The 26837-nt window shown below is 43.3% G+C and overlaps 1 protein-coding gene across 7 annotated transcripts in view; it reads left to right on the forward strand.

The window, feature by feature from the left end:
• Positions 1-26837, forward strand: part of LOC125766592 (protein daughterless) — a 61643-nt gene that overhangs the window by 24001 nt on the left and 10805 nt on the right. For all 7 annotated transcript variants that reach the window (XM_049432760.1, XM_049432761.1, XM_049432756.1 and 4 more), the window contains exon 2: positions 6199-6245. In XM_049432760.1, the coding sequence (XP_049288717.1) occupies positions 6199-6245 (47 nt within the window). The remainder of the gene's footprint in view (positions 1-6198; positions 6246-26837) is intronic.

Raw genomic sequence — 26837 nt, forward strand, 5'->3', positions numbered from 1 at the left:
TCGAGATCCACTTCTACGTGCGCAAAGTGGTCTTAAAAAGTTTCGAGTGCGCGTTCCGGGAGAGCTAGCGCACGAGCACACTTCAAACTCCACAAGGGGTCGTCTCTAGGTTCGGCGGGTCGTAGCGCAGCGAGCGAGAAAACGCATTTATGCTGGCAGACGGCTCTCAACTATGGAGGATTAGGATAGGTCACGCGCATCATGAGATTTTCGTCGGAGATCGAACGCTGAAGAGAGATAAAAAGGCGAAGATCTTTTACTTGTGCAACCGTGTCGATACAGACTGTTGTTGCCGGTGGTTTCGTTCGCGTGTCGTTCGATGCACACCGCCTGTATTACGAACCAAACCAGCAGGATGTCTCATTTTCACCTTGTTCCATGTTGCGTTCCACACGCGGGCATTGCGGCACTATGCAAAGGAACGCACAGCAGTGAGTTAGACACAGTAGATCAAGTGGATGCAAGGAGACGATCGTGGTTATGTCGATCATTCATACCCAAAACTCCGACAGATTCAAGTGCGGCCGCGCACCGGATGGATGCGTGATTTGGGTTTTCTTTCATTCCACTGTTCTCGTGCAACATCCGGTGCCGCTAGGGGCACCACGAAAACTCGAACGTAAGGAAGAACTGTACAACAGAGCATAATCATCGTCATGTTAGTGATGTCCTCCTTGTTAGGTCCGTCGTCTTTTTGGAGTTTAATTTGTCCTTCTCGATGTACAGTGCGTTCTATCCTTTCCAAAAGGGGGATTCCTTCAACTTTCGGTACTAGCGATCTCGTCGCTGAACGGTAGATTAATAGGCAGAAATAATAATTAGACTGAAGGTAAAGTATTTTTGGACATTGCCCTGGTGGCAGCGTGTGCTGCTTTTTTGAGTGGCGATTTAGGTAATTGCTGTTGGCGTTGACGTATAGTTTGGTTATGCATTGTGACGCTGAGTTAATAGGCCTCAACTAATTGGTTGTAAAAATTGTGGCAAGAAGCAAGCGATACTTTTGTTTGATTTTCATAAATTGGCTATAGAATATGAACGTATTATGGTGTTAAATTTTGAAGTATTTATTGGAATTTGAATAAAATGACTTGATGTGCTTTTCAAGCTTAGCTGAGAAATTGAATTAGAATTGCTAAAAATTTGTAGCACTTTTTAAATTAAACAGGATTTCAAGTCAAGCGATATCAGATAAATTCTAGATGATGAAAAAGAGCTACATAACCGACTAATGAGCTACATTAACTGCTATAATGATTTTTTTGGTCAATCTTTCTAACAGAGAAAGGAATTTTTGTTTTCGTTCAGAAACTCAAGAAATAGATTTATATTTAAATTTATTTTTCCTTACTAATAAATACTTCTTATGTATGTCCTTCATTCACATGAATGTTAAGTGTGTTAGACGGATGCAGGAGTAATTGTGTGCGTATTGTTTATCCTGTGACAACAAACCAATTGCTTTGAAGGTTCCATTTTCCAAGAGGGTTCAAAAAGAGAAATAAACGGTTTTGTTGACATATTTGTCCTTAGGGTGTGTGTGTGTGGGTATGTATATCGAGGGTGCCGTTGGGCGTTTGTCGACCCATTATTACACCCCCTTAAGTGGTTTTTTTGGGGAGGGATGGAGAAAGTTGACTTTTCCGGCCTCTCTCTTTTTCTCTCTCTTTTGCCATGCAGCACAAAAAAGGACATTCTGATGCTCATTCTAATTCACAAATTTGTCTATTAGCATGTCTCTTTGCACTTGCGATGGTGCGTGCTTAGGTTTCTGCATTAGAAATATGCTGGTATGGTGCTAGTTGTGTCCGTTTATGCTTGACGGAAAGCGTTTTTCGCGTGCCTACCATATCCCTCTCACATGTGTTCCATTCTAGTATCCATGCTATGCTGGTTTTGCCTGCTTACGTACCAATGTACAACGTGAAGAAGCAGCATAAAATCGACACGAGACCGAGACTGAGAGCGCGCGCACTGCACATGTAAAGCTGGCCAGTTTTTTGGTCGAAGCAACAGTTTTTGTTTATATTTCGCCCTACCCGGTCACCTCCCCCAAACACATTGCTGCTCCCGTGTCCGTAGCGGTGGATTTATCAATATTTGTTTTGAATGTTTTGAAGCCGCTTGCCGTTTCCTGACCTCGACACAACCACACTTGGTGCTGGCGTGCGGGACGCTATGGGAAATTGGAAGCAACGGCTATGTGTCGGGACAGGGAAACAACATGCAAAGACACGGTCGAATGATTGAGAGATAGAAGAAAGATTGACAGGCTAACTCCTGGCGGCGACCGGTAATATCCCTCCTCCATCTCGCCCTTTCCCCATTTCCCGTGCCCTAGCTTTCAGCAGCGGTTGAACCGTGTTCTGTTTGAGGACGACGGGAACTACTGACTCGCTCCGTACGTACATGTGCGCGTGCACATGTGTATCTTTGCTGTAGGTGGGTATAAATTGATCCATCCCCCGCACTGGCATTTATCGGAGTACTCGTTTTCCTGCTTGGCTGCTGGCTTCACAATTTGGTCCGCGCTTACCTGTCTAGTAGTAGTATTAGTGGTGGTGGTTGTGGTGCGTTTGCATCCCTCTTGTCAATCGAGGTACACACACCAGGGGTGGGATGTCATTCTCGGTTCGTTCGCGATGGTGTAATAAAACTCTAGGGGGTGCTCTCGGTAGTGCACTAGCTTTTGGGGTCGGTATGTTGGATTGTTTTTTTTTCTCTCCATTCGTTAGGTAAAGTTTTTTTCTCTCCCTATGTTACGGTGGTGACTTTAGTTACGTTACCCCCTGAAGCGACGATAAAAAAAGTGAAACATATCGCGGGACAGCACCAATACACTGGGGCACATTCATCAGTAGCACCGGGCGTCAATATTCGGGCATATTTGCTGTCCCGTTTTGGTTTGTGCTTTTCCGTGCTTTGTTTTGAAGCGCAACTGGTGGTAATAGGGTGGCATCAAGAGTACCACAACAAAATTGTTGCATTTCAGGTTTATTTGTTGTGGACTGCATCTATTCAACAGGGAATATGTTATGAGTTAGTTATTTTAGCTGTTAATTTTTCGACTGTTTAAGAGACACACGAGTAGTCTCCGAACTACACGATGTCAGATAGTCCTCATAATATCCTTATTCTGTGGACAGCGGGGATTTCGCGGAGAAAGTGGAAAAAAAAATTATTTGAAGACACTAACAACAAAAAATATTAAGGAACTACTTACACCTTGACTCTTAAATGCATGGATAAAGAATTTTGAATTTAGAGAACAAAACTCAAGTAAACAAGACAAAATTGGTGCTTTCTAATTCGATTCCATAAAATTTGATTTAGGTTTTTTTATTTTTCTTTCCAATCGTCAATCTTGAATAAAAAATTTATTACAATAAAAATATGATGCTTTATCTAAAACTTCCAAGAATTTTTTTTGCCCTAAAGCCTTGTCTTATCCCGGGCATAAATTAATGTTTAGTAAACGTTTTTCAAAGATTATATTTCGATATAATAGTTTGCTATAAGTTAAAGATTTTTCATGTCTCAAGCACGACTTTAACCCTGTTGAGTAGAAATCACTTAAAGTTCAACATCCGAGCATCACCAACATCCTTAAGACGGCTTGGCCAACACGCGGTCAATAAACTTTTGGACCATCTGCTCCGTTCGACTTCACCGCAGGAGCGAAACCCGTTCTTGTTGAGGTCGAAAATTAGGAGTGTTAAATGAATGGGGAGCCTAAAATCAATCCCGCCACGACGAAGCGGTGCATTAAAATAATGTCCATTTTCAAGAAGATCTTAATCAACAGGTTGCTGCGTGTCCTCTCTGCATCTTCCCCCGATTCTTGATGTTGACTCCACGCGGGAATCTACGCGTGTGCCACCAGTCGGCAAGTGTAATTTGGATACGGTTATGCATCGCGGTTCGCAATGCCGGGGTGGGCCAGTTCGCACGCGTTCATGACCAAAGTGCACCAATTCCGCTCGTTCGGTGATAAATTATGAAAAACGAATGCCGCATCTTCCAGAAGAGAAGGGAACTAAATTGTGTATCAAAATTCAAGGATGAGTTCTTGTGTTTGTGCGTACTCGGTTATCGTACGCTTCGTGGCGAGGTGGAATAGAAGTGCGAGTGCCATAAGGAAAAGCATCCAAAAAGGGGGCAACATTGCCCTGAGGCTCAAAAAGCGCGCCGCTTTATGTAGTCTCCCCTTTTTTGTGTTGTGTTTTGGGGTTCGTTTCTTGAGTTCATCGGCACCGTCGCAGCGGGTTTGTGTAAGGTTCACTGTACTTGTATGCGTGTGTGACGACGAGAAGGATTCGTTCTCCTTTAGCAAGGCAGCATACAGTGGAGGTTGGCTTTCAGGGTGGTTGGATGTACCCCTTCCGTTAAATGAAATACACTAACAAAAAGGGTCTCGAACCGATCCGCAATGAAATGTATGTGTATGGGTTTTTGGTACACGCGTGATCGAAGAAATCGCGCAACTCTGCTCTATCTCGTTTTGGGGTGATTATGTTTTACGCATTATTTTAGCCGGTTTTAAAAAATTTCCTTGAAACTCAAATACAACAAAAACGAACAGAAAAAGGAGATCCAAGGAAAGGTTAATGGTAGACCACAAACCAGTCTCCAGTCTTGTCCCGGCCGTCACATAACGAACTTCATATACTCCCCAAAAAAACTTGCATTGAGATGATGCGAAGCGTAGCAAAACACAACACAGTAAAACTTCGTACAGGTGGTTCCGAGATGCAATTATTAACATATTTATGGTTTCACTGCAAAAATTGCATACGACGGGAAGGAGGAGGACGGGAGTGAGAAGTTGGAGATGAAAGAACACCAGAAGCTGCAACGGGTGTGTTGGTGGTGTGGTGCATTTCGAGGGATCTTCTTCTTCGATTGCCATCATGTTTCAGGGCGCGATCCCCATGGTGGTGGAGACCGTCTTATTTCTCTTCCTTCTTTCCTGTGCGGCTATATCTTATGTATACAACCGGAGCGATACGATCATTTGAATGTGTGCGGGGCCAGATGTTTCGAATTTGGTTCCTTTTTTTTTTGGTGTTTACCATCGCAGGAAGAAAATCGACCCTTAGGAAGGATAGTTGAACGATCTTCTTTCTGGACATTATTTAACGTGTTTCTTTACTTTTAATGTTGGCGCGCAAGGGTTTTGTCGATCGATGCCCGTTGATTGGGCATCTATTTTTGTGTTTATTCTCGTTTTATTACACGGACAGGGGTAAGGAGTAACAAAGGGAGATTTGAACAGTTGAATTTGATTTTTTAAATCACCTTTATAAGCCGAATGTTGTGCGGCTGAGCTTGTTGTTTCTGGTGATCGTTTTTGATCGTTGCGTAAAATTGTGTTACACCAAAGTTTTGTGATCACATGTACATGATCTCCAAAAGCAGAATGAAATATATAACTTTATGCTGATGTTGTTAATGCTACGCGGGACGCGGGCCCGATTAATCGTGAAACCCTTGTAGGAAGGAAGGGAATTTGGACGTTTTTCCCCCGCGCATCATTGGTGTGTCGTTGTTTTTAATGATTTTGGTGGTAATTTTGCTTTCCGAGCCTCGTGTGTTATCATCGTTCCTCGCCCGTATCCCACCGGTCACCGGTTATTATTATTCTACTGTGTCGTCCCGGTTTCTGTGTGCGCGTTCGTCGCCTAGCCGGTCAATCAAGTCTCCGCCGTACGGGAGCGTGTGCCCCGGTCTTTTCGCTTTGCGACCATTTTCGTTGGTGCTATCGTGGACAAAACGAAAAGAAAGAATGATTGTGGTGGTGGTGGGCAGTGATGCGCGATGAAGGGTCGTCTGCACCTTTTTGGTCGCGTGCACCATTGGCCGGTTGCGCGTGCGCGCGCGTGTCCGTCCATTCACATTTATGCGTGTGTGTGTTTGTGTGTATGAATGTTTCTGCGTTGATGTGTCCCCGAGGCGGAAGGTGTCCGGTGCGCGGAACAGGGGACATGTTTATTTATCCTTTCCTTCTTCAGCAATTTGAGCTGCTCCTTGATAAATGTTCACCGCTCACCGAAAGGTGTGTTTCGCAGTGAATCGGCGATAAAACAAAGCGCAGAGAAAATATAGCAAAACTTAAGATAACAAAAAAAAATGTCTTCGTCGTTATTTGAGCTTTTTCCACTAAACGTTTTTTTTTCTTTCTTTCTCCCATTCTCGTTGCAGAAAAGGCAGGCTACCAATCACCATATGGCGGCATGGACAATGGCGTGGTAAGTTCTGCTTCAAGGATTTGGAAACTACCTGATTATATGCAAACAAACGCACATATCCTTGCGCGGGGTGTTGTGGTGCGCTTCGGGACAGGTTTCGAGAGAAGGCTTTCGTACGCAGAAGAAGTACGCAGGGCCCTGCAGGGACAGAGTGTCTTCAACGAGGCGTAAACCGGGGACCAGCCGGCAAGTTCCTGTTGCCGCCGTGCTGCGCCTTATGTGCGCCCGGTCGCCGAGCTTTGCTGCTTGGATGGATCCTTACTTTGTAGGTTAAGTGTAGGCTTTCTGCGGAGGATGACACTCACTCACTTTCTGGTCGCGCTGCATTCGACAGGTGATACGGCTCTGGTTGCAGCGAAGCAGATACAGGAAAAAAAAGCACAGACACATATTGCGATTACATGTATCCAAAGATGTTGACAGTTCGTCGTGAAGGTGAACTGTGCAGGAGGGAAAAATCGGGAAAAAATCATTTATTTCTGAAAGATGAATCTTTTCGACAATATGTTTTATTTTGCAGTGTCTTTCGCCTGTAGAACGAACTTCTTTTGAATGATTACGCTTTGTTTCGTATTTCCCCTGTTTTCTGGATGTACGGAATGGAGAGGTTATTGCAGGACGTTGAACCTGAAGACGGTCAAAATCAAATGTATTGATTGATTTTGATTGAACATTTTTTTTAAATCATTATTTTTGTAAAACGATCGATTGAATTCTATTCCATTGTTAATTATTTACAAACACATTTTATAGTTAAAGTTTTTAGTGTTCAAAAATTATTCTTATTTATTGAAACATAATGTTTTGTTTTTCGTAATTCAATAATTAATTCATTTATTTTCAACCAGCAATTTATAAATATAAAAAAGAGAACAGATTTTTTAAAAGGAAGGCACACCTGTAACAGGGAAGGCTTTTTGTGTCCCTTTTCCTACAACAATGGTTCAGACGGACCACGTTAAAAAGACTGTCTTTACACGCCAAATATGAAATAAAAAAATCTGCCACGAGCCACACGCTTGACGGCTGCTTCATGGTTAGCTCATGGTTTTTGTTTTTAAATCTCTTACACCGGCTGGTCGAAGTGTGCTGCCGAAGCAGCCGGATGGTTGTCTCGTTCGGTAAAGACGAACCCCCCAAAATATGCTTAGAAAAATCGCATACAGGACTCACTCATCGCACACAGAGCATGTATGCTGCTAAGGCAAAAAAGGCTTTTTCAAACAAAGGAACGAACTGCACAAAATCTGTCCCCTCGGTGTGTCCTTTCCTTTTGGCACGGCACGAGATGTTGGGAAGAGATTCCAATCGAAGGTTATCATTGTGCCGATTTTACATGGGCACGCTTTGAATTTCGTCTGAAAAGAATGGCAAACACAAAAAAAGAAACCAGACACATGAAACGCCGTCTTACGCACCGATACGGCTAGGATGAGAGAAGAAAAAACAGATAGAAAAAAGGAAAGCAACATAAAAGAGAGATGCATCGTTGATGCATAATGAAGAAAACTAGTTAGATTTTTTGTTATCCTTGGTAAGGATGGAAAATGAGAAAGGAAAGTAAAATGCATGCATAAAGTGCAGCAAATTATGCTACACAATAGAGCAAAAGGAACAAGGAACGGACGCAGTACCGTTGGGATTTAAGTAAATTGAATTGAGTGGTGAAAAACTTTACTGTTGCATTGCAAATTTCATTTTGCAAATAATTTTTTTTCACGGCTATGTAAATGGATATATGGATTTTGTGTCTAATTATTAGAAAAAAAAATATTTTCTATATACTGGTTTAAAAAACAATTAAGTTTATAGTCATCACTCTGATAAACACAGCTTTGTTTAGTCGAAAAATAATTCTAAATTATTTTTCATCCTAAAAAGTCGATTTCATCTTCGGTTGTGAAAAAGACGCTCTCTGCTGGATCTTGGATGATAGGTCTTTTGAAAGATGACTTGATGATTTCTTTAGTTTTTGGTTCTGTTTTTTTTTTGAATAATATTTTTCTATGCGCCAGCGATACCCCATACACCTCGTCGTATAAAGTTTACCACAAAAAAATAAGAGAAATAATTATAACCTCATCTAGAAAAGCAGCAAAAAGGACAAGCGAAAGGAGCAAAAGCATCCTCCGGTGCCGGTCCGGGTCGGTTTCGGTCGGTCATCATCATTCACCAATTTCTGCTTTACTTGCCTGTCCGCCTATGCGTGCGTGTGTGTGTGTGTTTGTGTTGTGATGCTGAAGACTATGGAACTTGATTAAGGAAAGATTCGACCGATGAGCGCACGCCATGATCAATCGTCTCTTTTCCTCTAGAAAACCTCAAAATCTTTCGTATCGAGCGACGCCAGCTGTCGCCCGTAGCTGACACCGTACTGTGCCGCATAGAAGCCGACGCCTGTTGGGTCTTTTTTTTTGCTGTTCGACTTTTTCTCCGCTTTAAGTTGGCTGGCTTTTGCTTTTTAAGTTTTTGGTTCATCCATCCATCCGTCCTTTATCCAGTTTCGATAGGTTTCTGTGGTTGTCCTTCTGTTACCGGATGGTCCTATGGAAAAAGGCAGTATTCGGTGCGTTTTGTGGCCCTTCGAAATCGTTTCTCTCCAATAAAAGCCAAACCCCTGAGGTGTGTTCCTTGGCGGGTGGGGGGCCAGGGAAAACGAACGACAAAGGAACGTGCGTTAAAGAACACGTCCATGTCCAGGACACGGTTGGAAGGTGATGCAGGTATTTAAATCGGATCGTTCTACGTATGTATTAGGATGCGTGGAGCTATGTCTGGCTTTTCTTTCCCGATACGCGATTCTTTCCCTGAGGAATCCCTGAAGAACGGTTGGGGATGACTATGGATTTGTGTTATGGTTTTTTCCCCTTGTCGTCTTTAAACAACAAAAAACGCAGCAAATAAACGATACATTTCTAACTAGCTCAATCAATAGATAGGTGTATGATGGTACGGTTTGAACCGTTGAGGACCTTTAGAATCCCTTCCCCAGAAGGACTAACCGGAACAGAACCTGTTTGTGTTGCCTACCGTGTGTAACTAACTAACCGAACTAAAGACGTACCGAACGGCGGAACCGCATCTCTCGTTCCCTTTTTGTGAGTTCCTTCCTACCTAAGCAACGAGTTTTTATTCGTACAGTTCGCCGGTAATGGGCGGATAAACTCAAACTTCCGTCCCGATCCGTAGACGACACATGATCCTTTCCACGCTGGGTACTCTCGGCACTGAGATGATGATGAGGCTCTTGTCTAGTTTCCGTTCTGCTTAGCCTTTTATTACTTCCGGTGGATCGTCATTTTGTTGTCGTCGAGAAGGATCAGATTTTCCCAAACATTCTGCTTATTTTTTGGTGCATCACAATATTCGTTTTTGTGTTTGTGGACATAAAACCAGAAAGACAACCCGTCGTAAACTGGAATACATTTAAATCTTAACGTTTTTGCAAGATTTCTTGCATAAAAGAGGCTGAAACGCAATTGGATGCTACCGTGCAAGGAATGCATCAAATAGGGCGCCCATTTTTTAAAAGGAACACCTCCCTGTGACCGAGTGACAGATAACGGAAAGGAAATTGTGCTCTATTTCTATTCGACATCATGTCCTTCACACTTTTAAAGTGTGATGCCTGGCAGGGGGACTCGTTTCTTTCAGTCTCGCGAGTGATAGATTTTTTTCTTGTTGAGTGTAGTTGCCAAATTAAATACCTTTTTGATGAAGGTCATGTTGGCGCAGAACACTGGTAACTGAATTTTTGTAATTGCTTTCATATCTTCAATGTTTTTAGGCTACTCGGGTCTCAGGGAAGGGAACTGGAATAAAACCGTTAAGCTTTTTGTATTTCCGACCTAAACGATCGTTTCCCAAGCGATAGAGATCTATCAGTATCCGTAGTCTCAACCTCTCTACCCCGTCCGAACACTTTCACACAAATCTGAGAAGGTGTAATGATTACGTCCATTAATGTTGGACATTAATGTGGACCACTTTTCGCGCGCTGTTGCGTTCCGTTTGTCGTTTGCGGTGTTGGAGGGTGTGAAGGCTAAGCATTTTAATAAACCTATCAAGATCGAAGGACACAACTCCACACGCGCGGTCTGGAGTGTCTCATGTGGGGCATGCAATTTACGAAATATATGTGTACGCCAGCGTCTTTTGTGTGCGCAAGATATTCTGTTCATAATGTGAAGCTGTACAAATTGTGCATATCGAATTGTAACCGGGACAGAGATTTACACGGCAGCCGAACTTTTCTTGCCATGCTCCCAATCGACATGGCATTAATTCGCCCTTCCCCCTTCCCAAAAAGGATCGGTAGGGTGTATTAGGGCAACGGGAGAAAGGGCGACCCGCAGTGCTGAGCACCTCAAGTTGATTGTGCAACCTTTTTGAGCAAATCAGTATCACTAATCCCTCTTTACCTTTCCGACCAGATCTGGTTGTCTTTTTCGAGCTTTCGTTAATACAGACCAAGTTAGACGCAGGCGGTTCCTGGCTTGGGAGGGTTGAAGAATGTGGGGAAGCCAACAAAGTCTGCCGAACGGCAAGTACCGAGGAACAAGTTGGTTCCGAAAAGTCAGGAACGAGATAGTATGCAGACTCAGTCATGTATCCCCCCAAACACGGCAACGTGTATGGGGGACTCAGTGCCCGTTTTCCTGGCTTCCAGCTCGTGCAAATTCGCTGTGGGTTTTCCTTCCAATCAGCCGAACCACCGAACCTACACCTTTGCACAATCTATCGTTTTAGGGGGAAATTCTCCAGTTTCCGGGAATGCATGGTTGCAAAATTTCTTCCACCCCTTATGTTGCTGGCGTCACATGCCCCCGGGGGTGTTTCGAATTTGTTTCAAAGTCCTGTTTTGAATATTGTCTCCCCGAACCGTTGGACACACTTTATGCTACGGTGTAGAGCTCACGTTGTTTTTTAGCTGCTTTTCCCGAGTTGTATCATTCGTAAGGTGAATAAAAGACTTCAAATGATAGTGTTATTTAATGTTAACTTACTTATTTTATATTTTTTAGTTTATCTCGCTTGTCATACTGCTCATTCACCCGTTTTTTGCTGTCCATTTCCAATTCATTCGCTATAATTCTAGATAAAACCATGCAAAGTTCAGTTTATAATATCAGCTTAATGCGTTGACCTTTGTATGTTCCTTTGTTTCGCTGTAAAACTGTTTGTTATCTAAATAAATATATACGTAGTCCCCGAAAAGATGCTACTTTATCATAGCAAATCGAGGAAATTCGTATATCTAGAATTTCCGCTTATCAAACCGCGTAATAAACCAGGGTTGAATAACATTTATAATTGAAGGATAGACAGAAAAGTTGACTTCAATTACTTTCGCGTTCAAGCAACAAGTTTGAATTTGCAACAAGCAGAAATTATTTGATAATTTATTATTTACCACATCATGAACTTATCAATTCACCTTCATTTGATTACCGCCTGAACAAGGGTGCTATAAAGCCGAACCGATTTTGTCGTATCATGGGGGTTTGTTGCTTGATTTTCGTGCTGTGTTTTTTTTGTATTCCTTTCTGCATATGTGTGTTTGTATTGATGGTTAGATGTTCCGTTCATATACACGCTCCGCTCATCCTCATTCCACGGCATCCCCCCAATCGCACAAATCATATGAATCCGCTTCAGGCTCCGTATGCCCTGCAAGAGGTTCCTGGGCATTTTTTTTATCTTCTTTCCGTTTTGTCCTCCACCCCGCCATGTCTGTTTCTTCCCGAAGGCTGTGAAATTGAAGGGCGAAACGTAACAATAAGAAGATGTATTTTTCCTTTTCCGAATCACCCTGTGCTGTGGTGCGGTTTCCTTGCGTGAGGTATCGCGTCGTCCTGTTTGATGGGCTCCTACTTTCTCGTGGCACACGCTCAGATCAGCCCTAACCTGTCTCGTTTCTGCCGCACACCGCACCAGAACCATTGCCATTTGCAGCGATCACTTTTCTTGCTTTGTCTCACTGCACGATCGTAAGGTTGTCAAGTTTTTCTGGTTAGGTTGGCCTTTCGCTTACGGAAAACATCTGTTAACCTAAAATGCGGGCCCTTTTTCCTACCTTCGTTCGTAGGATCGTTTTTTTCTTCTCTCTCTTGCCGTCTCTCCTATGCCGTGTTCCTTTCAAGTTGTTTTTTTTTTGTTGGTAGTTCATGTTTAATTTCCATTTTCGTCCTTTCCGTCATCCACGCAAGTAAAACGCGGGCGAACTGCCATGGTGCTAGTGATCAGTTCACCTCCACCAAACACTGCCGCACATTAACACACACGCACACAGCCACACATGATAATCAATCTTTTGGGCTCTTATTTTGCCTTTCTCTGTCGCACTTGCGATCTTTTCCTATAGTGGGATCTTCTCCGCACGTTTATGTGTTTCGTTTTCCTTTCGACTTTCCATGCTTCATTACATGGTTCGCTTTGGCTCATCATCCGAAAGTTTTTGCCTGGTAGACACTACACCACATCCTTGCCCGGTCGTCGTATAAAACTGTGAGGCAAAACAAAAAAAATAACCGAAAACTCACTTTAAGTTTTTACTTTGGTAAAAACTTCTACTTGTTCGCTTTGAAATGTTGGTCTCAAATTTTTCATATATGTGTATTAATTTCATCAAAGTGTCTAGCATTCAGTTCTCCTTCTTCTCCTGCCTACCGTCTATTACTATTTATTGGCCGCCTTGTCCTCGAAAACCTTTCGAAATCAGAGTGTGGTTGTATGTGAGTTTTAAGCGCATATCCTTTCTCGTCCATTTTCGAAGTTTTTTTTTCTGCCGGGGTTTTTTTTGTTTCTGTTCTCGGATCCTTTCGATCCGCAAAAGTGTGCGTGTACTGTGTAATTTACTTCTTTAATTTCACTCCTTTTGCTGCGAAACCGTTTTTCCTCAACGATCCTTCTCACCCAACTGCACACAATCCGGTCCGTCTGTTGCAGACTGAAGGATTATGCGGAGTGCATTCGGAACCACATCGGCAAGAACCCCCGGCGAATGCTGCGTGCTCTAATAATGAAGAGAAGTTTTTTTTTGCCCCATTCTATTTTACTTTTGTGCCATCCACTTTAGGTGATTTTTGTATACAAACCAATACTTTCGGCGTTCTGTTTTTATTACGGTTTGGGTTTTTATTTTCTTTCATTACTTGATGCACGCATAGAGGGTTTTCTTCATCAGACGGATTGGGATATAGTTTTTTTTTCTTATTTCCAATTTGTTGTATGCTAAAGAATCTGGGTGTAAAGTACTTCTGCAGGGTCCTTTATTTCTCCTTTCCAGGCTCATTGCTTCTGTTCGCATCTCATTCGCTTAACTCGCCCCTATTTCGTATCATAATTCAAATGCATTAAGTTTTTTTTTTATTTTTTTCCAATACCATTGTTATTATACCATTAAAGTAGCTCCAGTACGCTTTGCTTTTTTTTTTGGTTGGTTGTTGCTGCTCGTTGTTCGTTGTCAACTACGAGTTAAAGCAAAAGGGCACGTTTCAGACACGAAAGTCCGAGCCGCAGAGATCGCTGGAGTGAAATCGGAGGATAAGACCGAAAAACGGCACACACTCGCACACGTTAGATTGCAGTGCGGATTGTGACGGAAATAAAATCGCCTACCGAAAACTCCCCGAACCCGAACCAAACGGACCCCCGCTCCGGGGGCTGCATTGCGTTGCATGTTGCTTCTCTTACTGCATTGCTGCAATGACTCCGCTGGCAGTAGTTTATGTGTGGTGCACTTTTTATTTCGTTATATCTCCCATGCTCCAAATTAATTAAAACAATTCCATGCAGTGCACCAGTGGTGGCGGTGTCCCGGCGGTTGTCTCATGGGCTTGCAGACACAGGTACAGTTCAGGATTGTAGACCGTTTTTTGGTTTTTACTCATGAAACGTTGCGTTATCGCACCCTGCTGCACGGGCACTAACCATGCTCTAATGGTGGTGTGGAAGCTTTTGGTGTCCTTTCGATGAAAAAAGTAGGGCTTTCTCAACTTACCATAGTTTAGTGAATGTTGAAAGAGGCTCTAATTTTTGGGACGTTTCGTACCGATAGTCATCTGCGTGTTGGTGGCGATGGTGGTGGAACCATGCGCAGAGGGAAGCAATAAAATGATCTCGCTCTGCTTTTTAAAACCTACATTTATTCGGATCCTTTCATAGCTAATGGCAGCGGAGCAAACCTTCTGAAATCATCAGCCCAAAATCTACTAAACCATTCACTGTGTGGTTAATTGTGTGAGCTACATCAAACCCATTAGGAAAGCATGAACGAGTAGAAACAGGGTTTCGACTGTTTGTGCACTGGATGGATCGTATTTGATCGACTGATCCTCCTTTTACTACACGCACGCAAACGTTTAATTTTTTAGCTTTAATGGTATTTACAATTTCGTTGCTGCAAGAACGAGCCACACTGTGAACACCTAATTCTGGAACGATCGTTTAGCGTGTGTAAATGTGCTTAATAATTATTTAATAGTGATCTCAATTCCTTCGACTCTTACTATTAGTGTTGCAACAAAGTTGTTTAACTTGATGTTTTAATTTGCTAATCTTGGGGTTTGCAGTGACTGAAACCAGTTAGTTTTATGTTTTTTAATTTTATTTTATTGAGAAACACTATTAACGAAACATACCAAACTGGCCAGTAAATTATATTATTCATGTAGCCATAATAATATGCCACTAGGTTTTAAATTTACTCCTATACATATATTTATGCCATAATATGTGTTGCTGCCATAATACCCTGAACGCAAAATACTCAATACCCACAATTACATACAGTGGAACGCCGATTATCCGTGCTCATCGGGACTCACCTCTTGCCGGATAAGCGAATATAACGGATAATATACACAAATCTTTTTTATATAAATATTAGTGTTCAGTGTGTAATGAGTGGATTGTTCTTCTTCTAAAGCTAAATGTTAATTTTCTTAGTTGCACTTTGCAAAATAAATTTGTTCTGCTTCGTCGAACTTGAGCAAATTGTATCTCATTCCCAATTGAGGCTTTTATTTCTTGCCATCATCGGTTTTGCAGCTAATACCTATGTCAATTCGCCTTTGGAACTATCATTTCCGAGTTGAACGGATTATACGACAGCCAGATTAAAGGTACCCGGATAATCGGTGCTCCACGGTATTTAGTTTTTTTTAATTTAATCTTATACCATTGGAAACTTTCCATACACATGACTCCATACTCCCTAAAATATGTTGATTTTGTGTAAGATTTTTTTTAATTTAAAAATATGTGTAAAACACGGTGCACAATTGTTAGCAACATTTCGCACAGTAATTCTCGTTTTATATTGATTCAATTATTTGACCCATTCTTTTGCGCTCAAACAACCTTAAAATTGCTTCCCCTTGACAGCTTTGATGGTAATGATTATGATGATCGCATCGAGCTTGATAGAGCAGGTCCGGTGCGGTGCCGGCGAAGCGCTGCCTCGCGCTGTAATAGATAATATACATTTGACATGCAGTACCAAATTAATGTCTTCAGTAGTAGGTAACACCGTTAATGCGCCGGCCATGGTAGTTGCAGCAGCGATGAAAATAGGGCCTGCTGTTGCCGCACCACTACTGTGTGTGCCTGCTGCCGCTGGTGGTGCTGGCTGTTGTCGATTTTTGCCATTTATTATTATTATTTTTATGGCTTTGACTATTTACCGCCGGTTGGGCATCCGAAAAGCATAAAAACCCTCGCCGCGCGATGCCAGTCTCGCGGGTTTGTGGAACGCTCTTTCGCGATTGAAATTCTCCCTTTTTCCCCCTTTTTGCTGCCTTTTGATGCAGAGCGTCTGTTCGCGCGAAGCTGTGCTCCCTATGGGAGACCGTCGTGAAATTGTCACCGTTGTCTAGTTGAAGTGGTCGTGTGTCGTGGTGGGATTAAGAGGTGGGAAAATGGAAGGCTAGCATGAAGGGGGAGGAGGTAGAAACGGGTGGTGGTGGTGGCACCCTCTACTGCCACCAGCAACAACAACACGACGGTTTGCCACAGCGTTTCCTTTTTTGTTGTGGCCACTGAGAGCACCGCGTTCTCAGGTCCCGCGTGCGCTCTGGAGTATGGGTTTTCGCGTCGTTTTTTTGTTGTTCGATGTTGCCGCAGCCGCCAGCATTCATTACATACGCGCGCGTTGTACGCGTTTCGGCTGGTATGCTGGCGCGGGTAGCCGCGTTCAATGTTGGGTTGAAATGCTATTGTTGATAGTATTATTTCCCGCTCGCGCGCTACGTCGCGATCGTCAGGAAAGGAATAAAAAAAAGGGAAAATAAAGGGAACATGCCAACATGGCGCGTGGCCTGAGCGAAAATATGGGACGAATGGCGAGTGTGTGTGCCGTTTGCAAATGAAAGTGTTTTATCTTGTCTGGTCGGGGTCGGTCGCGCACTTACCGAAGGGTGAAAGAATGGTGGGCATCTATGCTCAAGTGTTTAGCGGATGATGTTTGTGTTAGTAGCTGTAGTAGGTAGTAGTATTGGAGGAGTTTCTGCTCTTCTGCTGTGTGAACCATGTCACAACGATCACATTTTCGTTAAAAAAAAATCTCTTGCAACTTACTCTTCGTTTTATTTGTATTATGGTAACATAAAAAGCATAACAGCATGATAGGTCAGGTCACCGGGGATTCCATAGGTTTGGCAAGAAGAAGGATCGTAGAAGCGGGGTTGCACGTTCAGATCGTTTTTTTTCTCGCTGCTGCTAGTAACCACATTAGAGCTCGATCGTTCCATGCGGTACACAGTTGAACGTTAGTCTTACTGCTATTTATGCTTTTGTATGTGTGTATGTGTGGATTTCTTTTTTTGCATAGTTTATCCACTACAATTATTGTGCAGACATTGTCCAAGAGGGGAGTTCCGAATCGAGTTGTTTGCCTCCCCAAAAACAGCAACTCTTTCGTTCCAGACATTCAAACCTGAACCGAAACATGTCCCCTGTAACCAATGGGGTGAAATGGAATCGGTTGAACAAGCTCATTTACCCGGCTGGGAAGGGAAATGTGTTGGAGAAAAAGGCGCGGAATCCTACGAGAGTTATCCATTTTTGGAATGAAAATGTAACGTTTCAATAATTAGATTTAGCTAACAAAAAAGAGCCCCAGCAAACATCAGCAATACTACCTCAATTACTACTGCTACTAATACTGACCTGTCGCGAAAACGATCGCGAGATCCGACACCACCACCTTGGGGGTGACATTAACGGCATAGTTTTCCCGTTTCCCTTGCATTTAGTGTTTGTCTCGTTGATTTTAGGAGAATCATTCGAAGGAATTTATTTGTTTATATTAGAGTGAAACTATATTTTGCTTATTAGAATACCGAATTGATCTATTTTGCATATTAGGATACCGAATTGAACTATTCACATTGATGATGGTACAGGCTATATGCTAACAAGAGACCGTTGGTATCGCTAGATAAAAAGCGTTGTTTGCCGAATATGTCAGTCGGCCTATGTTGTAAAGTTAAGGTTTGTTGTACCACCGCCACTACTAGAGATATGTCTGTTTTTCCCACCCACCCAGTGTACCTTCGTCCAGCTTCTGAGACATCAAGTTTCGAGGGCGAAAAGACCCCGCCGAGATTGGGTTCCGTTGTCTCGCAAACCGGGCGGGGGATGGTGGACATTAGGTTTGCTGCCGGTTTTGCTGTTTTTAACCTCGCGGGTTGTTAATTGTGGTTGTTCCACGTCATCGTTACCCCGCGCCGACGCGACAGTCCGTGTCTTAAAATGCGACTCCACACGTTCTCCTCATCCGTCTGGGGCCAGCTTGGTATGATAAGTTGTCTTGTAATCCACCCACAAGCCGGTCTATGCTGAGCCGAACATGGGTTTTTGTGCAAGTTTGTTTGGTTTTCTTAAACAAGGAGAGAAAAAAAGGTATTTTGGGCAGTAGTAGTTAAGAGAAACAGAAGAAAAAAATTGAACAAGAATTTATGTTGCTGAAGATAAATTTAGCCTCACGCCTACCCCGGGGCGTTTGAGTTGCTGGAAAGCATTTTTTTCTGGAAAAATCTTCCCTGTCTACCGGCGAGTAGTTGGCATTCTTTTCCGCTGGAGGAAAACAGCGATGGAAGGGTTGTTGTAAAGTCTTAAACTGTGAGAATGTTCCATGAGGACAGGCTTAAAGCTGCAGACAACGGCAGCAGCAGCAGCAATGGTGAGGCAAGGAATCTTTTGCAGGACAAATTCCTGTAAGGTCGCTACTGTAGTGTGTAGAGCGTCCTTTGGAGCGTTTAACCGATCGCCTTTAGGGGTGGTATGAAGTGTTTATTTTCCTTTAGGTTGGTTTACCGCCCAGGAGAAATCGAACGGGCGCGCGCGCGTCTGGACGAAATGTTCCGATGATGATGATGGGGTAGTAGTTATCTTATTATTGAATTCTCTATCATACCAACCATGGCATGGAAGGCATGCGTTCCACCACGATCGGTGGCAGTGGAGTTGTTGGTGGTTTGTCGTCTGTACACACGCGACACACGGTGACAAGCGAACACAGAGACAAGAAACCCTGTGGAGGCGCGTGCTTTTAGTTGTCTTTTTGTTTTTATTATTTTGCGTACATTTATGCCAACTATTGCCCTGACCAGCATGTACTGGCCTGAGCATATTGGAAAGATGGCAAAAAGAATATGGCGATTGTGAGAAGATGATGATGGAAACAACACCACATCATCGCTCGGTGCGATTATTTCGGCAAAATTTGAGTAACGAGATGTGATCACAGTTCAAAGTTTTTTTCTTTTTCTTTTTGGGTGTGAAAGAACGGCCAAGTTTAGCCTGCTATATCGAAGAAAGTGTACTAAATAAACAACACAACAAAAAAGAAAACAGTCAAATCAAGTGCACAAAGAAACACTTTTCGGGTCTGTACGCCCATCGATAACAACGTGGCGCTGCCGCCTGCCACTGATGGGAACGCGCACCCCAAAGTACGATGGGGCTCAGTCTTGGTGGAATTGGTCTTGTTTGGTCCAGTAGCTTCAGGGTGCTGGTTTGCGGCCCCCGAATCGTCGTTTGGTTAGTTGCGTTCGGTTCAGCATAGAGGGAGAGTTTATTTTTTAGCAAATTGCTTAATCGCTCATAATTGTGCGAGTGCCTCGGCATTGGCTGTACTTTATGTTATGCTTTTGTTTTTAGTCAAGCACAAGATTTCTCCGTTTCAACGTTTTGCTAAACCGTGAGTTGTTTCGGGGTTTTTTTTGGACAAGAAAAAGAAGAGTATTTTCTGTGTGTTTTTCAAAGCTCCTTCGTCATTGGATGTACGTCAGACGCGCTTCTTTTCTCTGGTATAGTGCTGCAGGCTAAAGATTGGGAGGTATTTTTTTTGTTGGGGGTTGCGAAAGTAAAGAAGTCCTAGAAGTCAACTTTATTTCACCGGTGTTGCTTCTTTACAGCTATCAGACACCGGCTCCAGTCAGTCAAAGGCAGCATTTGTTTCGAATAGGATCATTTACCTCGCAGCAAAACTGTTGATAGCTTGGAAAATATTGTTGTTTTTTAGATTAAGAAGTTATAGATGCCGGGATATTGGTGGGTTAGTTATGGAAATTGTTTGTGGCTATAAGCTATGAATTTGAATTCATCTTAGTGTTTCAGAATTTGAACGTATTTTTATATCAAATAAATGACTTTGAACCGTTTTATCAATAATTTGCGAATATCTGAAGATTCTTGCATTTAGACATGTTTATCTTCAGAGATTCATGAAGCTTTGAGGATTGGGAGTTAATTAATAATTCCAGTGAATTCCCCTGAAAATTGATTAGTATGACTCATTAAGCACAACACTACACTACACAGTGCATTTTTCCTAATAGACATGATGCATCCATAACCAGAAAACTCGATGTTCAATTTCGGGTTGTTCGCACCAACTCGCGCGGAAGGTTATTGATCTTATCGGAAAGAAGGTGTACGCAGCGATCGTAATTTAATCTTTCCTCCAGTGAGAAGCAAGAAGGAATGCGTTCCATCGCGATCGTGTGTAGTTTTTGTTTGAGCTCTGCGTCTGGTTCCTTGTTGCTTTGTTGTGTGCTGTTTGGAGCTTGTGCGTACCCGACAACTCTGTTCGCGATCGATGCTACGTACCGGCTTAAGGTAACGAACTTTAATCGTTCGTATGTGCCGGCCAAAAATTCATTTGCACAACAACCCTGCGCCCAAAACTCATCCACACGATTCGGACCGCATTTTTTTGGCCTTCTTTACCGTCGATCAGAACAAGAAGAAATGCACTAACCAGCATTAGACGCACATAACAACAAATTTATTTTCTTCTACGAGATAAAAGGAGGCAAAAGGGAGCTCGAAGGGGAGGCAAGCAAGATGAAAATAATTTTGGATAATTATCTTAACGTTCGCATTATCATGCTTCCCGCGCGGCCCGATGCGAGGGTTGTGTTATGTCGGTGGTTAGTTTTTTTTATATTTAGGATCGCTTCGGGTGTAAGTGTTTTGGTCCGCAGCTAGAATGGGAATTGGTTTAATGAAACGGTAAAAAAAACGTTGATGATGCTTCGTTCCTGTTTTCAGGGGGTTGTTCAACCCTTCCCGTGCAGCGCTTAATCTAGAGCAGTTTACGGCTTACGGACGGCCAAAGGGAGTTGCAGCAGCACGACCGGATGCTTGTTTGCAGTTGACAAAACAGAATTAAACTTCAATCCGGTTGAAAGGACCAAACACAGAGCGCTAGGAGGTTGCAAGGATATGTGAGACTGTGTTTGTGTGTACGTTTAATTCACTGCACGCAATCACGAAGGGATCAGCAAAAAAAGGGATTGAAATCGGTGCGCCAGGGTTCGGTGGTCGGTTGGGATGAGATTTAAAGAGCCATCGAGAGAGATTATACGTGACAGCAGTAGGAAAAAGGAGGGTCATTTTGATGGGAATGTATTTTTTTTTGTTTAGTTGCTGGAAAGGAGATTTGATAGTTTGAATCTGGTTACAATATTCGACACGTCACTTCGATGATGCGTTATTTATAAGGGACCTGGTAATTGAATTTCCCAGGGGCACTGCGAAATTGATCCCGAAATAACGTTGTGTATGGTAATTGTGTGGCCTGATATCATGCGGCGAATGCACGACCGTGTTGGTTGGGAATGAATCTAATTATTGTAGGGTAGTTTTATGATGGATTTGAATCTATTATAACAATAACTTCTTCTTCTTGGCTTAACGACCTTACAGGTCACGCCGGCCATTTCTGGCTTACTAGACTTATTTTACCACGTAGCCGGATAGTCAGTCCTTGTTACGGGGGGACGGTCCGGATGGGATATGAACCCGGTCCGGCCGTGTGGACTGGCGCCGTTTATCACATGCACCACCGGGCCGCCCCGATACAATAACTGTATCGTTCAGTAAGGTTTCTTGTTTTTCTATAAGAAAAGAATATGCTATAAAGTATTGTTGAATTTCTTATAAATTAGTTTTTTTCCTTTTGACTTTCTTTAAAAACGCTATAAAATTTTATAGCAAAATCTCTAAGTAGCCCCTCATTGAATCGAATTCCAAGAAGTACCCAATATTTACTAATATAATCTGTCCTGTAGTTAAATGGATTCAAGTAACGAATCTCATATAGGATCGCTCGTTTTTTTTTTGTTAGAGTGTTATTAATGAAAAAGAAGAACATCAACTCGAGATGTATTTTTATTTACACAGACTGGCGAAAAATAAACTAACCGATCTTCTTTCGGTGTGTGCCGATCGGTTTGGTTTTCTTTTCCCCGGCACAGGGAAGGTTGCACGGTACAGTAAGTTCGTTTCCAATCTAAACCCCACGAAACCGGGCAGAAGTCGCTTGGATTTGTTGTCATTGCGGTGTTAAGACATTGTGTGTCTGTGAGGTGCAGCTTTTGAAAATGACATTTTTTTTCCTCTCTCGGATTATTTTGTAAAGAAGATCCAATTCTTCGAACTCCACACATTGCCGTGAACATACAAAATGAAGGAAAACAAAAAACAAACCTCCCCCTTCCTCGTCGTTCCACATCGTCGTCGTCGTGGTATCTCAGCCCGAGCGGACTGTCAATTTGTCACCCTATCTGAACCCAGTCTCTCTCTGTAGGTTGGGTTTTTTGGGCTTTATTTTTTGTAGTTTGCTTTGAGAACCCTGCGAGCAGCGAAACAAACACGTATAATATGCTCGATTAGTTCAGGGTCGTTTTGGATTGGGCTATCGCAGTTTTTTAGGGGATTTTAGACGGGTAGACGCACAGGCGGAGAAGTTGCGGAAAACCTGATGGAGAAGCATGGTGGCCGACGGATGATGTGGTGGTCTTTCATGGCTGGCTGTTCTTACGGCTCTGACGGTTGAACGGTTTTTTTTCTTTCTTGGTGGTGCTGATGGTTCTCTATTCTTGATGCGTTACTGAACCATACACTACCCCACCACATGGGTGTCGATCGAATTGTGTGCGACGTTTGAGTCTTTGCACGGCTTTCGGGTTTATTATGCTAATAAGCGCAATATAATACGCATTTTTTTTTGGTATTTGTTGGTTGTTGAATAATTTCGCCCTCATCCGCGCAACGTCGACAGACAGCCCTCAGCAGCAATAGCAGCAGGAGAAGAGCTGCCGATTAACCACATGCGAGAGGAATTAGGCTACAGGAGGAAGGATTTGCTTTTCTACTACTCCCGCACGGAAGCTACAGGTACTGCTGGACCGGTTGCAGCCCCCCGCCCCACCCATCAGGGAGAGATGCTCTCTTTTGTCCTGTCTCTCTGCGCCATCTCGCGCCGTTATATGGTGCGCAAGAAGGAAAAACCGAGGAAGCAAGACATAAATTATTAATATGTAAATGAATCATAAAACCGCCAAAATTTATGGATTTTCTTTGGCCAGGTTTTCGATTCATTCTGGGCCATTTTTCTGTGCCCGAAGTCTAACGTTGAGAGATGCTTACTTTCTGGCACACATACCAACACACCACCCTGCAACATAAAGTTGTGAAGTTGTGTGTGTGTAAAGTTTTTGTTATGGAAGTTTTTAGTGTATTTTTTTAACTGCTATCACATTGAGTGTTACCCAAGCACAGGCACTTGGAGAGACCGATTCTGTTAACTTGGTTACGGTTTCTAGAGATATTCATCCAACCCGAGTATATGTGGGTTACTGTTGGGAGGACAGACTGTCTGTTGCGTCTTCTCGTTTTGGTGCAGTGCATGAGGGTGAACACAAAATTTTAGAGGGTCGATTCTGCATGGAGAAAGGGTGCGCTTAAAACGTATGTTTATAAGGGTTGGTGGAAAAAATATAGGTTCGATTTCTGACGATGCTGCCTAGCCCCGGGTTTTTGTGTGAAAAGGAAGAGGAGAAGGATGGAATACACTTTGTCATCGTAAGCTTTATAGTTCCCTTATTAGAGCAGGACGAACGTGTGCGGAAGCAAACCCCAGAGGTGACAAAGTGTTGTTGCAGTGTAGTGCAACAGCTCGAAGAGGCGGCATAGAGAGATCGTTCCTTCCTTGTGGGGAACCGGTGTCGTATGTGCACACTGGGATGTATCGTTCCGCAAAACCCGGCCAATTCGGAAGCAATGGTGCGCGTCCCCGAGAATATGGGGAGAGAAACACACCAGAAAAAAAATCTCCTTCAGCAGGGACACCAGTGTTCTGGCCGTTCCTATTCGCTGTCGGTTTTTAGTGTCAGTGTGCCGGGAAAAAGAACGCAGCGAATGGATAACGCTTTAGAAGCAGGGATGGACCCATGTTTCCGATGCCCGTTCCGCCCCATTACAGGAAAAAGCGGGTCGGTTGTTGTAAGAGGGTTCGCTTTGTACCAAACGTACAATAACCTCCCCGTAACATTCGCTCTAAAAACCTTGGCCACCGGGCGGGAGAAATTTGTGGGAGTCGTTGGAAAATGCCAGGGTCGTCGTTCCGTGCTCCTGATGCAAGCATGTTAGGGACAAGAAGGAAGGTGTCGGAGTGTTAGATATTCGCTATTGAATTATAAATGAACTAATACCATAACCACCCTGAATATCGCTTGCCGGGAGTGTCCCTGGCCACTGTCAGCAATCGTTAGGCTCTCCGCAGCATTGTGTTCTCAAACCAAAGTTGTATGAAAAGGAAAAGAAATGAAAAAATGTATCAAACCCAAATCGGCCAAAAGAAGAGCGAAATGTTGGAAATCAGGAGGACATTGTGGAAAACCTCGTAATCGAACGACGTCCTAGTAACGGGTTCCGTTCGCTGGTAGAGAGCCAGTGAAGCATTAGTGAAACGAAGCGGCAAGCGTATGGATGAGTTCGTCATGATTGGTGTAATATTTGAATCTTTGATGGAACCTCGGCTAGAACCGGCTCTGAATCGCGCGCTGCCGTTGCCTTTGGAAGCGATAAACACAAGATACCGAAAACCGTCTTCATCAAGCGTCTCGTTTATGGCCGTTCGTTCATTACTATTTGATCGGATTTTTATCTCAAATCCATCTCGATCGCGCTAGGAACTGCGAAAGGTAAGGTAAATCGCAACGGCGGAATGTGGTGTGTTGTGGCGAAGAATGCTGAATGATGGGGTGGTGTTGAGTGAGTGCATGCGGTTGAGAGATAATAATCTTTCCAGCAGTTATTTTTTAACAGCACCCCAATATAAACGAAAATGGTTCCGCAGAAATTTGGTGGAACAAAAAAAAAAAACAAGTTGAAACAATATATTTTAGGCAACAAAAACGCACACTCATACGCATCAAGCAAAAGATTGTTATGTTCGACTCATTCTGCTGGAACAAAACATAAAACATTAGGGTTTCTGGGGAACATAATTTGAAATCGATATATGACTTGATGCGGGAATCGAAGGAACAACAGCTAGAAGAAACTGTGTGTGTGTGGAGGGACAAGAGTCAATATATAATACTCGTATCGAACTTTGTGTCTTTGGAAGCTTTTAAATGTCAAAAGCATACAGAAAGTCTTAATAATTTACCGTCCATGAATGCACACACAAACACAGGGATGAGCATCAAGCTCTGAAGAACAACAAACCACACGCAATCGTCTAATTTGGTGATACAATTAGATTCTCATTTGTAGCATTAGGAAATGGATTTAGTTTTTACTCGGAATGTAGGAAAATTAATTATCCAGAAGAACAAATGTTCGACAAATGTACTTCTCGGTTAGATCTTTTATGTTGGTACGCATTGAAAGCGAATGGAATTATTAGGTGTAAAATAGCATAATTTCACAATATTTCTCTATAACCCACATCAAACCTCTTTCCGCGTGGAAGGACAAAGAAATGCCGGTCTAAAATTGCCTCCGTTTATAAGACGAGTGATTTAGTACGCAACACTCACACGCACACGAAACCTCCCAGTTTCGGTGGGGAGAGCATGATAAACGGTCGTCGATTCCGGATAGCTCCTTCTTTTCGTTTCTACCATTTGTCATCGTTGCGTTTGCCCGTTGGTGCCGCTGCTGCTGCTGCTGCTGGAGGTCTCCGTCGGTTCGGTGGAGCTCACCACCACCGGTGGGGCGATAGTTTGGTCGTGTTGAGTTTTGTCTAGCATGGTCACTGTTGCCATCATGTCTGCCTTCCAAAAAGCTTGCCCGCGCTGGAAGTTGTGTGACTGTGTATCCTCTTCCGAACGCGCGGCACATTGGTGTGGTTGGTCCCATTCACGGCACTGTTGCTGTGTGTTTGGAGCACACGAACTGATGGCCTTTTAGCTTTTACTGCTTTGCCTTCCCAACAACTCCACCACAAGTCCCCCCTCTGGGAAGAGAAGGGGCAATGTTCCCAGTCCTTGAGAAAGCGTCTCCCAAGCGTTGTGTCTCTCTTTGCACGCTATATCGGTTCCTAACTTTGGGTTGATGTTTTTCGTGAAAAGTGATTCCGGTTGAGCTGTTGATGATCATGATTAATATCGAAAATTTGTCAAATATGATAATGAGCATCTCCAGATTCTCTTCCCCACTGGCAGGGTCTCGGCACACCCTACGCGGTGTACCGAAATCTGACCAGGGCGAAGTTGGGTGACGATTGTGCATGCAAACATTGTAGAGTATGCTAATCTTTGTCGCCTGTTTAGAGAACAGTATCAATGAGAGCGCGAGAGAGAGAGAGAGGTACTGTTGAATGGGGGTTTGGAGGATTGGAAATAGAGTTGTCGATAGAAGAGGAAGCCGGACATGTGGCGGAGTGAGCGGATTCCACCAAGAGTTTTGTATCGAGTTCCGAACATTTCGTACAGTGGTGATAAAAACCTTTAATTCGGTCGGGCGTGGTTGGTACACGCATTGTGGCTACCCAATTGTGGTGGGGTGGAACAGTCCCTAGAACTGGACAGAATCTCGTCCAGCAAGTTCATCTGCGGAAGTTTTCAACAAGAAAAAAAAAGTCAAACACACATAACTGGCTCACGAGGACGCGTTTTGTTGATGGGGCCGATGATTACGATGATGATAATGATGCTGTGCCGAATCGGGTTGTGTAAGTGTTAAGAATGATTTTTAGATGCTTTCGTGATGATGCCATTGTGACCACGCTCACTCACAAGATGTGCTACGACAGCACCAATAACAACTTGGAGCAACTTTGGATCTTTT

The sequence above is a fragment of the Anopheles funestus genome, chromosome 2RL, assembly GCF_943734845.2.
Source record: "Anopheles funestus chromosome 2RL, idAnoFuneDA-416_04, whole genome shotgun sequence".
In the NCBI taxonomy this organism is placed as follows: domain Eukaryota; kingdom Metazoa; phylum Arthropoda; class Insecta; order Diptera; family Culicidae; genus Anopheles; species Anopheles funestus.